The sequence below is a fragment of the Neolamprologus multifasciatus genome, chromosome 20, assembly GCF_963576455.1.
Source record: "Neolamprologus multifasciatus chromosome 20, fNeoMul1.2, whole genome shotgun sequence".
Lineage (NCBI taxonomy): Eukaryota > Metazoa > Chordata > Actinopteri > Cichliformes > Cichlidae > Neolamprologus > Neolamprologus multifasciatus.
The window spans coordinates 25,951,395-25,965,731 of NC_140458.1; the positions used below are offsets into that span (position 1 = coordinate 25,951,395).

At 42.5% G+C, this 14,337-nt stretch overlaps 1 protein-coding gene across 2 annotated transcripts in view; it reads right to left on the reverse strand.

The window, feature by feature from the left end:
- Positions 1-3,221: 3,221 nt before the first annotated feature.
- The window catches only part of spen (spen family transcriptional repressor), a 28,238-nt gene continuing 17,122 nt past the window's right edge, over positions 3,222-14,337 (reverse strand). For both annotated transcript variants that reach the window (XM_085145323.1, XM_085145322.1), the window contains exons 11-15: positions 6,477-14,268; positions 5,999-6,337; positions 5,715-5,909; positions 5,378-5,536; positions 3,222-5,262 (exon numbers count right to left, since the gene is read on the reverse strand). In XM_085145323.1, coding sequence (XP_085001449.1) covers positions 5,131-5,262; positions 5,378-5,536; positions 5,715-5,909; positions 5,999-6,337; positions 6,477-14,268 — 8,617 coding nt within the window. In that variant the 3' untranslated portion in view covers positions 3,222-5,130. The remainder of the gene's footprint in view (positions 5,263-5,377; positions 5,537-5,714; positions 5,910-5,998; positions 6,338-6,476; positions 14,269-14,337) is intronic.

The window sequence follows — 14,337 nt, forward strand, 5'->3', positions numbered from 1 at the left end:
GCTAGTAGCCCAAAACCCAGGACTCTATGAGGAAGACAGTGCCCACAGAGGAAAACACATGGATCACAAGGCCTTAGACACATTTCAGGCTTCAGTTCAAAAAGAAGCTAAAGAAGAACTTAAATGAGTTCTTATGTGTTATCATTAGATGCTTAATCAAAAGCATGGTGGTTACAGTGTCCTTGTCAAAACAGTTTTTGAGCATGGGTTACAAATATTGTAACAATACATAATTGTCTTATTAGGTTAACTGCAAAAATAGATTCGTGTCTTTAGTTGTGTTTATTACAAGCATTATTCTTACAGCAGTTTCAATCATTTTGCATAAAAATGCGCATTTATGTGCAGATGGACATTAATAGCTTAACAGACAGGCTACAGGAGGACATTTTTTATCAACCATACCAAGAACCAATTAAATTAAAAAGAACAGTTTTATACACAGCTATTCACTGGCAATACAGCTACTGCAAGAAAGCAATAAAACTGGGTTTAGAAAACCTAAAATGTTTATTTGGTCTGACTTTTGATCACAGTTGGATTTTGTGTGTGTGCATATGTTTTTTAGTGCACTGTCTAAATATAAAGATTTATGACACCAGGAAGAATAGTTAATGGGCGTCTTAAGAAACTGAACTAAAACTAAATCATCACTGCTGATGTATCCCACAGTAAACTTCAGTTGCACTAACCGCCGACCTTGTTGCAGTGGCTGGTGGTTTAGGTCCCCATGATGGAAGCAATGTACTAAGAATTCATTTCACCCAAATGGTTTTAAAAGGTGCAACAAAGTAATCAAAGCAAATGATTTTTTCCCTCTGTATCCTTTCTACGCTCTCATGAAAGGACAAATTGTCTGACAGCCACATGGTGGAATGCATGGAGCTCATTGTCCAAAGGACACAAACCAGAAAACAAGCACTTATCGGTCTCTGAAAAAAGAACCTCTAAATTTCCAACATTCTTCTCATTTTCTGGCAAAAGCTGAACTTTCAAAATGTCATCCTGTGGAAATGTATTGAAGAGGAAACCAGCTCTGAAATATGAACGAGGGCCGCTTTAAGGACAAAAGCACGCACTTTGCTCCAACGCTCAAAGGCAAAGTGTGTAATCTTAGAAGCACCACGATTGTGAAGGCGGAGGCTGTGGGGAGAGCATCAGCGGAAGTCTTTCTTGTCTTGGTGTTCCTCTGTCATGTCTGACCTGCTTCTTCTCACGCTGTGAACAGGGTGTCAATTAACATTCCAAGTCTTGGCCTGTCAGGCCACTGTAAATCACTTATGCCTCACCTCTTTCTGGTCCTTTCTACTGTAGGCATAACGACAGGAGGGAGAAAATGAGTGAAGCTCGGGTATGAGCTCTTTACCCTTCTCAGCAGCTGTTGTCCTTTTTTTTGAGAAGCACTGACGTGATGCATTACACTTAATGAAAAACTGTATTTAATATTGATCAAATCACCACCTGCATGTGTTTGAATGAATTTTCTTCCCTGCCTAAGGAGTACTTCCAAAATTAATGAGAGATAATACAGCCTCGACCACCAAACTTTCCCAAATAGTAATCCAATCGTCTCTAAATCCCCACAGGCCTCCCTCTGGGGAATTTGTCAACTAGCATACACCCGAATTGGACGGGTGAAGCCGGAAACCCTGATGTTCCAGCCACAGTCTTAAAATTCCTCCAAAACCATAGAGCTGCCTGCCTCAGGGATGAGTCTGTAACTGCAGCTTTGACAGCCACGGTGCTCATTTGTCTTGCTCCATATCCACTTGAGCACTGCTCTAAAGACGGAGCCACAAAGAGGTTTTCAGACTCTGCCGCACTCACGTTTGGACAGAATTCATAGGCAATGAGACTGATTCAACAACAGTGCAGGCGCATGTTTGAAATAACTTTATGTAAATTGCAGTAAATATAAAAACAAAACAAAAAAATAACGAAATTAAAATCATATTTGGTGTGAGTGCCCTTTGCTTTTATCACAGATGTGTGGCTCTGTGCATATCTGACAAATTTTAACAGTTCTTCTGTGGATTGAGGCTCACTTAGTGTTTTATATGTCTTCATACAATATCGCGCTGTATGTTGAAATCAAGGCTTAGTGGTTGCAGGACTCCTTGTTATGCTTGTCAGAGAAGATAGGTCTTTATCACCCTGCCTGGAATTTGGCACAGATCGAGATCCTCCCTGACCATATTGCCCAACAGAACAGCCAAAGAGTCTAAAAGATGCCAGCCCTCCTATTTATTTGATACAATTTCTTTTCTGTTAACTGTGACGAAGCTTGTCAGCTTCTGTCAACATCTGTGTGTTATCATAATGCAGGAGGAGATGACCTGATTGTATCCTCCTTATCCATTACGGCAGTAATACAGTGATCCTGTGTTTAGAATTTTTCCCCCAGCAAGACAGACAGAAAGATCTTCTGCTTAGGTGGACGTATTTCTTTGACAGTTTCTAATTCAAACACTGTAGAAAACCTAAGCTCCAGGACAGGCACTGTCATGTGAAGGAAAACTCATACTTGCAGGGTAGGTTTATGTTGCAACTGCCTTCTGTGGTTGTCTGATTCACACTCCCGAAGTGTACAATGGCTTGAAAATAAGCCTTGTAGTTTAGTGTTATAGTGACATCTTCTGACCGCTGTAAACATCGCAGCAACAACTGTAATAATGAGTAAGCCAGCATGCTGGGGCAGTGGTTTGGGCTAGAATCCACCTTTCTGTCTGGAGTATACATGCCCATCAAGAAGACGGATTGATGGATGGATGCCAGGTAAAGCATTTCTACCTCCGCCCAGAAGATTGTGATTGGTTTTTCCGTTTGGTGGCAGGATTGATCCAAAATGTGAAAACTTTCACTAGAGTTTGGCCTAACTTCATCCAGTTCATTCAGATCTGGAGTCTTTGCATTGCTGGAGAGACAATATTGTACGTTTTGTGCCATATTTTCATCAATAAATTCTAAATTGAAAGAATAGTGGAAGAACATTAAGAAATAGTCTAGATGCACAGGTATCCAAGGTAAGACCGCTCTTGTTAACCATTTTAATTGTTGAATCATTTGCAGCTTTTGCAACATGTTAGAGAAGCATTGAAGCTAAAGTTTAAAGCACTGAAGGTCTCTGGTGAAATCCTTCTTCACTTGTACCTTCAGATTCACAAATCACAAAAGGAGAAGAAGAAAAACAGAGTTACGGACCATTTAATGATCTTCAGAAGTAAGTTAAACAACCATTTATTTTACAGTTTAAAATGTCCTCATGGAGGAACAGCAAAATACACTCAAAATGAAGGTTGATCAAAAGACAGTTTTGATATTAATCGCTGTTTGAAGTTTTTTTTCTTTTCATTTGTTTATCAAAAATTATAAGTGCCTTCAACATAACCATGAGAGTATTCAGCTTGCAGTCATAGAAATATTTACAACACAAAACTGACAAGCATGGTTTTTACTTTCAGCATCGGTTCACCTCCTCTCCCGTCTCTTTCAGACTGCGTTGTTTTGTTGCACAAAACAAAAAGAAAGACCCTGAAGAAAGACAATTATAGGGGGGGGGGGGGGGAGAGAGAGAGAGAGAGAGAGAGAGAGAGAGAGAGAGAGAGAGAGAGAGAAAAATACACGAGAGCACAGATTAAGGAGATCAGTATTTACAGCTTGGCTCAAGGACACAATTAAGGGGAGGGGTCGAGACAGATGATTAACACATCCATTAGCGGCTTGATGTCAAGTTTAAGTCACATTCTTTGCCTTTATGATCCTACTTTAGCTTTTTAGAATTTGAAAAATAAAAGCATGCATATCTGCCATGAAGTCGTGGATAAATGACCTCAAGATGCAGTGCCTAATAAGTAAGAGAGTTGTTTTTCAGACAGCAGGGGGCAGTACAGGACCACATGGAGGGAGAATAAAAACAGGAATAGGAGCAGAATTGCAAACCCTACAGTACAATGGTCCTTTTGAAATGAACACAGAGTTCCATCATGTAAAAGCACTGTAATAACAGAGAAAGTTTTATGAACAATACAAAAAAAGGAATCAAATCTGCCCTCCGGATGACAAAATACAAAGTCACATATGAAAATATGTTCTGATCAAATGTTTTAGATACATTGCGCGTGTTGAGTATTAGCAAAAAAATGTTTTGGCACAAAATCAAGTTTTTTTGTTGTTGTTTTTTGGGGGGCAAATATCAATCGGTAATCTTGTACAGGTCCTCCCCCGCTGTTCCCCATCCCTGCCCCGGTCCAAAGAAAGATCTGATGATCTGTCTTGTAAAATATTCACTTGGTCTCTCCACATTGCTTCAGTCTTTAAATATTTATAATATTTACAGTTTCACAATTGTCAACAATACCTTTAGGCTTAAAGAAGATGCAAACAAAAATAAACTAATTAAATATTCTTTATATAGTCCCCTGTTGAGGCATTGAGTGTAAACTGTACAACTCTAATCGTCCCCTTACGAGTTCCTGGGGCAGGGAACACTTTGGGATGGAGAGTTGAGTCCAGAAATTAAGTAGAAATTTGCTGATGGTGAATAAGCAAAAGCATGTATGACTGATCTTGATTGATCGTTTTTCCAGGCAATGATTTTCTTTTATCTTGCACAAGCATGACTGATGTGATCACAAGAATTAGTCCATAACATGTATCATTTTATACTCAAATCTGTACAAAGTTCACAATTTCTCTTCAACATAGTGCAATGACTTCTGACATAGTCTTAAAAAAAATCACAATCACTTTTATGAAGATAAAAAATATCCCATACGAAGGTATCCATCCACAGCTTAATGAATGCTATGAATAAGAAAAAAGGCTATGCACAACACCTCCAAAAATGGCAAGAATGAAATGAGCAAATCCTCATCCAAAAATAAAATCCCCCTCAACCCTTCATATCCTTTTCGGAAAGGTATAGTTTTTGGAATTCAACATCACTGGGTGACTTAAGGACTTGGTGAAGTGAAGGAGAAAAGGTGAGTTCATGCTAAATTAGGTTGTTTTGTTTTTTTTCGTAAAAAGAAGTCCAACTCATAAAAATATGAGACAATTCCAGCTTCCAACAAACTGGATGAGTCCAAAAGGGCTGGTGTTGGCTTAGTCCAGGAAAAAAAATGGAGGTAATTAAACAGAGGCGATGACAATCATGAGGTGAGGGGAAATGCTGGATATGCTGTTGAGAAGGTCCGGGGCCAGACGTGACAAGTGGCTCTCGGAGAATTCACAAGGTGGAAAAATCTGAACCACATAAGCTGGCTGTAAACCCAAAGAAGAAAAAATAACACGATGAGAGAAGGAGCAACATCTTCAACATCTTAGCTGTCTTAAAACACAGTAAAATGTGCAAATATAGAATATAAAATGCTTAAACCTGAGTAGAGCCAGGGTTGGGCACATTGATGATGCCAGCTGCCTGTTTAGCTTGCAGGTATGTGATGAAGCCACTTTTCAAGGCTTGGGTTTGACCAAGGACATCTTCTTGGTCTCGACCACAGGGTAGAGCCAGTAGCAAACAGTAGTCATTTTCCACCTGCCACACATATCAAGTTTTAATCTTAAAATGTATATATATGTAGAAAAACAAAGATAACTGCACTATCTTACGTTATTGCTTAATTAATTCATAGATCCATCGTTTTAGTCAGTTCTTCAAAGTCAGGTCCTGATTAGAACCTGCTGTTCAAAGGTAGCAGAAATCAAATACTTACAGTCATTCTGCGCGCCACACTGTCCAGCTGGGAAGCCTCGAGCCTCATCCTCTGAACAATACGGAGAAGAGGACCTCCCTCTGGGGGTGGAAGGGAGCGCTGGGCCAGCATGGTGTTGCCGGAAACAAAATGTAACTGGACAGCAGCCTGGTCGTTTTTCAATGCCAACAGGCCTTGCCATACGATAGGATACTTCTGCATGAAGAAAAGAAAAAAAACGTCTTTATTTTCCCTGAAAATAAATTCTACACGTCACCAAAGAGCTGGTCTGTCATTCTTCTTACCGTCAATAGCTGCACCATGTCAACGGAACGATGTCCTGAATGTTCCAGTTTGGCATCTGGCCGTGGCTGTACTGAAGTCGAAGAGGGTACTGCTGAAGTAGACAGGAAGGCTGGAGGGCCTTTCTGAAGAGATGGATCTGACTTGTGTGTAAGACCCATAGGGGACATCATGGGAGACTGATATGAGGGTGAGACTGTATCCCCCTGTATTCGGGAAATGTGTGAGAGGTCCGAAGAGGTAGCATGGCGAAGGTGGGAGGTCTCAGACTTGGAATCACTTCCACACCCATGGGACTGAGACATTTTACCACGGTTACCCAGTTCAGGATCTGGAGGTACCTGATAATCCGAACCCATCAAGAGACATCATATTTTTTATTTATATTTTATGTATATGTTTAAATGTGCTTGTTAAGTTGAAAATGTATAGTAGTAGTATTATTTGCACAAATGTAATCATTAAAGCATCTTAACTCACCTGTGAAGATGTAACACCTTGGTTAGCCAGGTTGTGTGGTGAAAACTGGGATGAAAAGCCTCGAATGTCCCTGTAAACTGGAAAGGAGCCTGCACCACCTGGATGCATTAGGTGAACCCCATGAGGGTGAGGCGACACCATGACAGGACTAGATGCATGGACTCCTCGGATTCTGCTTTCACTGGAGTTTGGATGGATAAGCTTTCCTTCGAGTGGTTTGAGAGGTTCCTTTGCAGAAAGGTCAATGCTCTTCCCCGAAATAGGACTCTTTGAAGGTCCAGAGATATTGCCTGAAGATGCTGTTCCAGTTTCCGAGTCTCTGCGTGACTGTCTTGCCTCTACAGCAGCCTGTTCACCCCGTTGCTGGTGCATGAGGATGCGCTGGTGCATGTCTCTGTACTGCTCCATGCGTATGTTTGGGTGAAGTCCTCTGTGATCACTGTGAATCATCATTACATCTGACTGCAGCTGGGGAACTGAAGGTCTACTGAGTGCTTGGTTAAAGTGTCTAGGCTCTTCTTCACTTGCACTGTTGGCGCCACCACTTGATACTGAACCTTGGGGACTTGAATGACAGTGCAGAACCATATCTCGAATGACATTTTGCTGTTGTGGGTTTGAGCGCTGTTGAGACCCCGGAAGCGGCGCAGACAGCGAATCACCTCGCCTTCCATAATTTATCCCAGGCATCGGTGGGGTGTTCATCCTGGCATCATGAGCCATTGACTGAGTGACACTGTGAGGTTGAATTATGACAGAGGACTGTTCTGAGTGCGAGTGATGCATCGCAGAATGATAGCTAGACATTGGTGGCATGCCATGAGTCAGAACAACAGATGTGCCGATAGGAGAACTGCTTGGAGGACAGGCTTTGACAAAAGGTGAAGGAGAGTGAACAGCTGTTCGTGGAGACTGTGGTTCTTGCTTAAGGTGCAGAGCTGAGCGATCATTTACAATGCCAGGGCTGGGGCTCATGCGGGTTCCAGAAAGTGATGGGTGGTGTGTGACTGGGCTGAGATTAGACTGCTGCGCAGCTTTGCCAGGGTCCATCTTTTTCGACAGAGGCTCTGACCCAAGTCCTCTCTTGCCATGCTGCTGTTGTATCACAGGTGGGTTGTACATTAAGACTTGAGAAGAACTAACTGGTTGCTGGAACATCTTTACTACACTGCCTTGGGGGGCTGTGTGATATGGAGACTCAGATCCAAGACTCTCCTGCTTGGTACTAGAAATAACAGGTTGAGAGTTATACGACTGGCCGGCTAAAAGGACTCCTGTGTGACCATAACCAGAAGGAGTTGGGGCTGCTTTGGGAGTAGGTGACTGGGATGATGAGATGACTGGGTCTTGTTTTAATTGAGATTTGGAAACGGATTGCTGAAACTCTATATCACCAGCACTGGCTTGAGGGATCTGACTAATTTTGGCTCTCATCCTGTGAGGTCCTTCGGTTTTCTGACCTGAATAACTGAGTACGACAACACCCTCAGATGTATTGACCCTTAGGCCAGGACTGGAACCAGTAATGTATGGAGTGCTTTCGACAACAGAGCGTCCTCTTGTCCCATCTTCTACTATATCCATAGCAAGGCAACGGCTGTTCTCATTGGAGTTTGATCTGAATTTTTGCTTGGGAATGGTTAGGCCAATGCTTCGGTTGCTTAGTGAAATACGTGGAGTTTCTTCTGTATCGTAAGGCATTGGTATTCGACTTATTACTGAGGTAGCAGGAGAAATAATTGTATGCTGGTTTTTCTCGCCACAGTTCTGCTGTGACTCTGTCAGTGGAGATGGTTTATGATGCATGGGCTGGGGAGGTAATGGTGGCCTCTCTTCAGAATGTAACTGTCTTGAACCCACTGCATCAGAGGGATTTTCATTCTCTGACATCCGTGAAGGCTCTGACAGTGCTGGTGTGACTATAGTGGTAGGTATAGAATTGCTATTTGACGCAGACACATATTTAGGTTCCATCAGAATTTTTCTTAACGTGCTTGAACTGGGGTCAATGTCAGAGGCCTTGGTGTCGGGAGGCATTGGAGGATTTGCTGCAGGGGTTCCAAGTGCAGCTGATGCTTGCATTGAAGGAGTTACCACTTTTACATGACTTGAAGGGGCAACATAGATTCTGCTTTCTTCAGATCTCTGAGGCCAGTCAGGTGAAAGTGGCACTTTGGCAGGCCGCAACAGAGGTACACTTAACTGGGATACAGGTTGTGTGCAAGCAGGAGCGGGGGTAAATGTAGGAGTACATGGCTCTGCTGCTTGGGGGTGCTTTTTAACACTGGAGATACTGTTTGTGCCAGAATGAAAAGCAGATTCTTTAGGCACAGGCTGTTCAACCTCGGGCTGTTCTGCCTCTTTGGGTGTGTCGACCGTTATGGCACTTGTTAAGTCTCGCCTACAAGTAGCAACAGCAGTGACTACAGAGGCTGCTGAAGTGGCCGCAGCTGTAACAGTGACTGCTTTTGAATTATTGGTTTCTGGGTCTTCTGGGATTGATTCAGGTAACTTGACTGGAGTGGACTCTGACTGAGAAACCTCTTCAGCAGCATCCCCTTTTCTGTTACCAGCCCCTTTACGACTTCTTGTCTTTTTCTGGGTTTTGGCTCTAACCTTTCCGGTTTTCCTGGGTGTTTCAAGTAAAATGGGATCTTCAGCTGCCTTAGATTCCGCCCCTGGCCGATTTGAGCTTGGTGTCACAGGACCATCATCTAAATCCCCGGCAAGAATATTGTTGATCACCATGTGAGTTTCAGGTTCCATAATCTCATTGGAGGAGGAGGATATCAAGGATTCAGGGGTGGGAATAAGAGCAGTGTAAGTGGGAGGAGATGTGAAGCTATCTGCATCTACACATGTTTCTTCTGCTGTAATTGAATCAATAGCAGCTGCAAGTTCAGTTTCACTAGCAGGATTAGCTCGCTTCTCCTCCTCAACTTCACTCTCTGGTTCCACTGCAACAGGAGGCAATATCGTAGTTTGCTCTGAAGGTGGCTCTTTATATGGTCGAGAAGGCTGCTCCACTGTAAGCTTAGCAATATTTTCAACTGCCTGCTCTAATTCCATCTGTCGTGCTAATAATGCAGCAGCTGGATCAGCTGGAAGTTCTGATTCTGAGTCTTCTTTATCCTGTGCAGCAAGCTCTTTTGAATCTTTTGGAATTTGGTCTATTGTTTTTATTCCTTCATTATCTTGTAGTGCTGTCTTAGTTTTTGTAATAGCTGGAGCTTCAAAGGTCTCAAGCTCATCATCCTCTGAACGGAGTAAACCTTTTACATCATCAACACTAACACGGATCTCGAGATTTTTTAAACTGTGGGATTTGTCTTCAGCTATCTGTTTGGTGTTACGTTTTAACCTTGGTGTTTTAACTTTTGCACTCTTTTCAGGCTGCTGTCTCCTCTCTAAGGGGCCAATGTCTAGCTTTTCATCATCAACATCACCAGATTTCTTTCCACCATCTTTTAATTCCTTTTCTTTTTTGTGCACTGTTGAGTTTGGATTTTCCACCCTTTCTGATAACTTGCCAAGCGGTTCAGTTTTAGGCTTAAGCTCTGGCTCATTTTGACTTGCCATATCATCTTGTTCAGCTAGCTCTGTCATGCTCCCAGACAGTTTGTCTGCTCTACTTCCTTTCTTGTTAGTTGGAGTAGATGGAGTCTGAGGTGTTTGCTGCTGCTTCTGGGTGCGGGGTGAACGCCAGCCCTCAGAGGCTTTCACAACCTCTACTGTACATGACGCCTCTGTGTCTTCTTCCATCAGTTTCTTCTGATCAACCTTTACTGGTGAAACATCTTCTCCTCGTTTGATGCCTCTTTTAGGTGGGCGTCCACGTCTAGTATTGGTAGAAATTTGAACATCTTGCTGTATTGGTTCTTTATCAGCACCACGTTTGCGCATGCAGCGTGGCGACTCAACTACCTCTTTGCCAGCTTGGTCGTCTTCATGTAGTGTGGCGTAGACTGACCTTACGTTTCGCCGACGTGTTCTCCCATGGATCAAACTTGACTCTATGTTTTGTTCAGAGTCTGATGCATGTATTGGTGACTTGGATGTTGTTTTAGAGTCAACTGATGTCTTTGGTGCTTCTGCACGAGGAGATGAAGCCCTTTTGAGTTTCTCTCGGTCAATCCGTTCACTCTTACGTGTTGCAGGTTTTTCAGTGGCAGCAATTTGCGAAGGTTGTGTAGTTCGTAATACTGACAGCGGTTTTGCCCTTTTACTCTTGGGTTGTCTGCGATTTGGTAACGGTTTCATTTCAGCCTCTAGTTCTGGCATGCACACCTCACCATTGGTTTCGGTTTTCTGAGATTCCTCAAAGTCTTTTGATTCTTGATTTTCAGTTTCAGGTTCTGACTTCATAGTTTCAGGTTTTTCTTCCATCTTTGGGCAGTCAGAGTAAGTGATTTCTGCAGTCTCTCTTTCAAAACCACCCAGGGAACCACCAGGAGTTGGAGGTTTATCTTCCACAATGGGAGTATGTTCCACTGTTTTACTATCACCACATTCCACCTTCAGTTCTTTTAACTCTGGTTTTGTTTCAGTTTCATTTTCTGGTTCTGAAAGAGTAAGTGAAGGGGATCTGTTTAGCTTAACAGCAACAGGTTTGAAGTCTTCCATGGCGACAGAGTGAGGTTGCGAAACCTCAAGGATTGGCTCTACTTTTTCTTCTTTGACAACTGGCACAGGTTGATCTGAGGGTGGAGTTAAAACTTCTTTCTTTTCTTGTGGTGAAATTTCTTTAGGGGAAGGAACAAATGGTAAGGCAGTAGAGATTAATGAGGGGCTGGCTGATTTGTCATCTGCCTTTTGTACTGGCTCCAGTTCCTTATCAGGTATGATATTATCACAGTTCTGAACTTCATTTCTTTTTATGTCTGGAACTAATGAATCCTTCTCAGTATCAGGTGGAAGGTGGTCTTTGTCTTTTTGTTGCTGAAGCTCCAAAAAACGACTATGGAAAAGCACTATCGGCTCTTGTGGGATGTCACTTCCTGCAGATTCAGGCTCCACTTCAGCAGCAACTGGCTTGTTCAAAGGCCTTCCACTTCCAATTTCTAAATCTTGATCTTTACGTTCAAGATGCTGCAAACGCCGGGAATCCTGTTCAAAGATTGAGCTGTGAAGGAAACGAGAGGCAAACAATTCCTGACGCTCTTGGTCCTGTGGCTTAAGTTCCTCCTTTTTGTCATGCAGCTTTTCATCAGAGTTAGTACGAATCTTTTTCTTTTTCATATACCAAGAAGGTATTGGTCGAGGTGTTAGTTCCACCTTGTCCTTATCTGAACACCTGTGGGAGGCTGGAAAGCGTGAAGGGAGAAAGGACCAATTGTCTTCCCTAGAAGAATACAATGTTTTGGCTCTTTCCAGGAGTGCTTTTGTATCAGGAGTTATAGTTTTATCCAAAGCAAAGGAGTAAAACTTATTCTTTTCCAAGGAGCCTGAAAGCTTCAGGTTTGTCATCCTCTTATCACGATCCCTGAGGATGTAGGACAAGGAACTATTCGACTTGGACTTGTTTTCACCATCATCATCTGAATCAGACTGCACTTCTCCAGGTTCCAAATCCTGACCAAGGCGCTTCCGAATGCTTTCATGCTTTGAAATATCACTTTGGAATGCCATTTCCATTCTGAATGAATCAGGCTTTATCCCTCTTTCCCAGTGCTGCATTAACTCTTCATCACATCCAAGCAAGGACGTGTTAAGCTTTGGGAGCTCAGTGTCAGAAGACTGAAAATGTCTAGGCATCAGGTCCAAACTGTTTTTCAATGACTCGGTGTGTGAAAATTTCTCACCTGCTGTTGGAGAGGATTTTCTTTCTTTATTTGTACCTGTCAAAGAGACATGGGCTGTTTCATCTTCCTCGTTTTCAGAAGACTGAGCAGCTCCTATTGATGATGACATGGTGTAAATGTCTTCATTGAACTTTTGGGAACTTGAAAAGTTGCGCTCTCTTTTTAATTTAAGTATTTCAAAGTCAATATTCTCCAATTTCTTTCGTTTACAGTAAAATAAATCATCACTGGCCACATCCGATACTGATTTTTCAAAGTCTTGAACAAAATAATCCTTTTCAAAGTCACGAGTCTCACTATGTAGTTGGTTGTCAAACTTGACTCCCTTATCAGGCTCCCCTAGCTTGGATCTGAGCCGCTGACTGTGTTCAGTTTGTTTTGTGCAAATATTAGTCTGGTCAATGTGCACAAATTGTTCATCTCCATCAGAGTCTCTGGATTTTGCTCTGCCTTGTGCGTTGTCAGGCATAACTTGTTTCTGTTCTTTTAATTCGTCCAAATCAACGGCGTTATCATCTAATATTTTTGTAAAACTTGAGGTATTTTCCCTTTTTGAGCTCTCTAGATCCATTTTAAGGTAGGGAGAGTCTAACTGATCTGTAGAATCTTCAGCCAGTTGCACTAGTTGTGAGTGCCGCTCCAGAGGAAGGCCTTCGGGGTTGACATCACTGTCTTGTCCTTCTTTTGGACTATTAACTGAAATCATCCGCACACATTTTTCTTTGTGGTGATCCTTTTTATGAATCCCTCTCATCAAAAGATTCTTATCCAAATCTGTCTCCTTAGCACTGTTCCACAGCTTATAAAGTCCAGATCTACCAAGGTCCTCTTCACTAGTTCTCTTTTGTCGATCAGCTTTACCAGATTCTTCAAAACGCCTTTTCCTTGCAGCTAGACGGTCAATATCCACTGAAATGCCACTGTCAAATCCCATTTCAGATTTCCCATGTTTTTTGGCTTTGATTTTACCATCTTTGTCAGTGACCTCCACTAAACTGTGCATACTTTTGTCTCTGGGAACCTTCCCATGCTTACCAATATCAATTTTTGATGGCTCTGTGCGGAATGGAGGACTCCTCTGGTCAGCTGGAGGTGATGCCAGTCTCGGACTGTCACTCCCACCCCTCTGTATTTGTTTTTCTTGGACAACATGACCAATCAATTTTCCTTCTTTTTCTTTAACTCGTGTTAACTGCACCACACAAGGCAGAAGGTCTAACCTCCCTTTACTTGAGCTTTCTTTTTGGATTTTGCTGGCCTTACTACGCAGAACAGACTCAGGACTAACATCTCTTTCAAGTTCAGGTTCTGGTTCACATGTCTGGATAATAGGTGACGCCATTTTAAGCTTCTTAACCCTCTGTTTTTCACTTTTGTCTTTGTCTCCTCGTTCTTTTCGTCCAGTCCTCTTTTCCTTTTCAACTACATTCCCACTGTCAATTTCAAAAACTCTGTCCTTCTCGAGTTTTTCACTTTTATTATACCTTTCAGAGCGTGCCTTTTCAAGTTTTTCAAATCTCGGTGGAGATATTGAACTGCAGCTACCACTTCTTTCAGATGATCGACAACAAATACGGCGGTCTGAATCGCTTGGTATTCTCTCAGAGAGTGATGGAGATGCAGTTGGGCTAGCAGGTCGGCGAGTGGTAATGTGAGACGGGCTCTGGCTACGCTCAATGGTCCTCCTTCCATGATCGCGTCCACGATCTGTTTCAAAGCGCTCCCTTTCTCTTTCACGTTCCCGCTGCAGATAGCTGTATTTACGTATGTCCTGCTCATAAGGGTCAGCTCTGTATTCCCGATATTCCCGAGGGTCTTCAAAGTATTGTGGATCATAGTAATCTCCCTGATATGGGTCCCACTCAGTGTAGAAGTCCCGACTTCTGGTAGGATATTTTCGACGTGGATCTTCCGTGTACGTTCCAGGTGTTCTAACATTTTCATAATATTGTCTTTCTGCTTGAAACTCATATTGGGTTCGTCGATCATCCCTGCCAAGAAATAACCACAAATCTTGTTCAGTTTTAATATTAGACAGTCATAGAGTCAAATTATTTTGT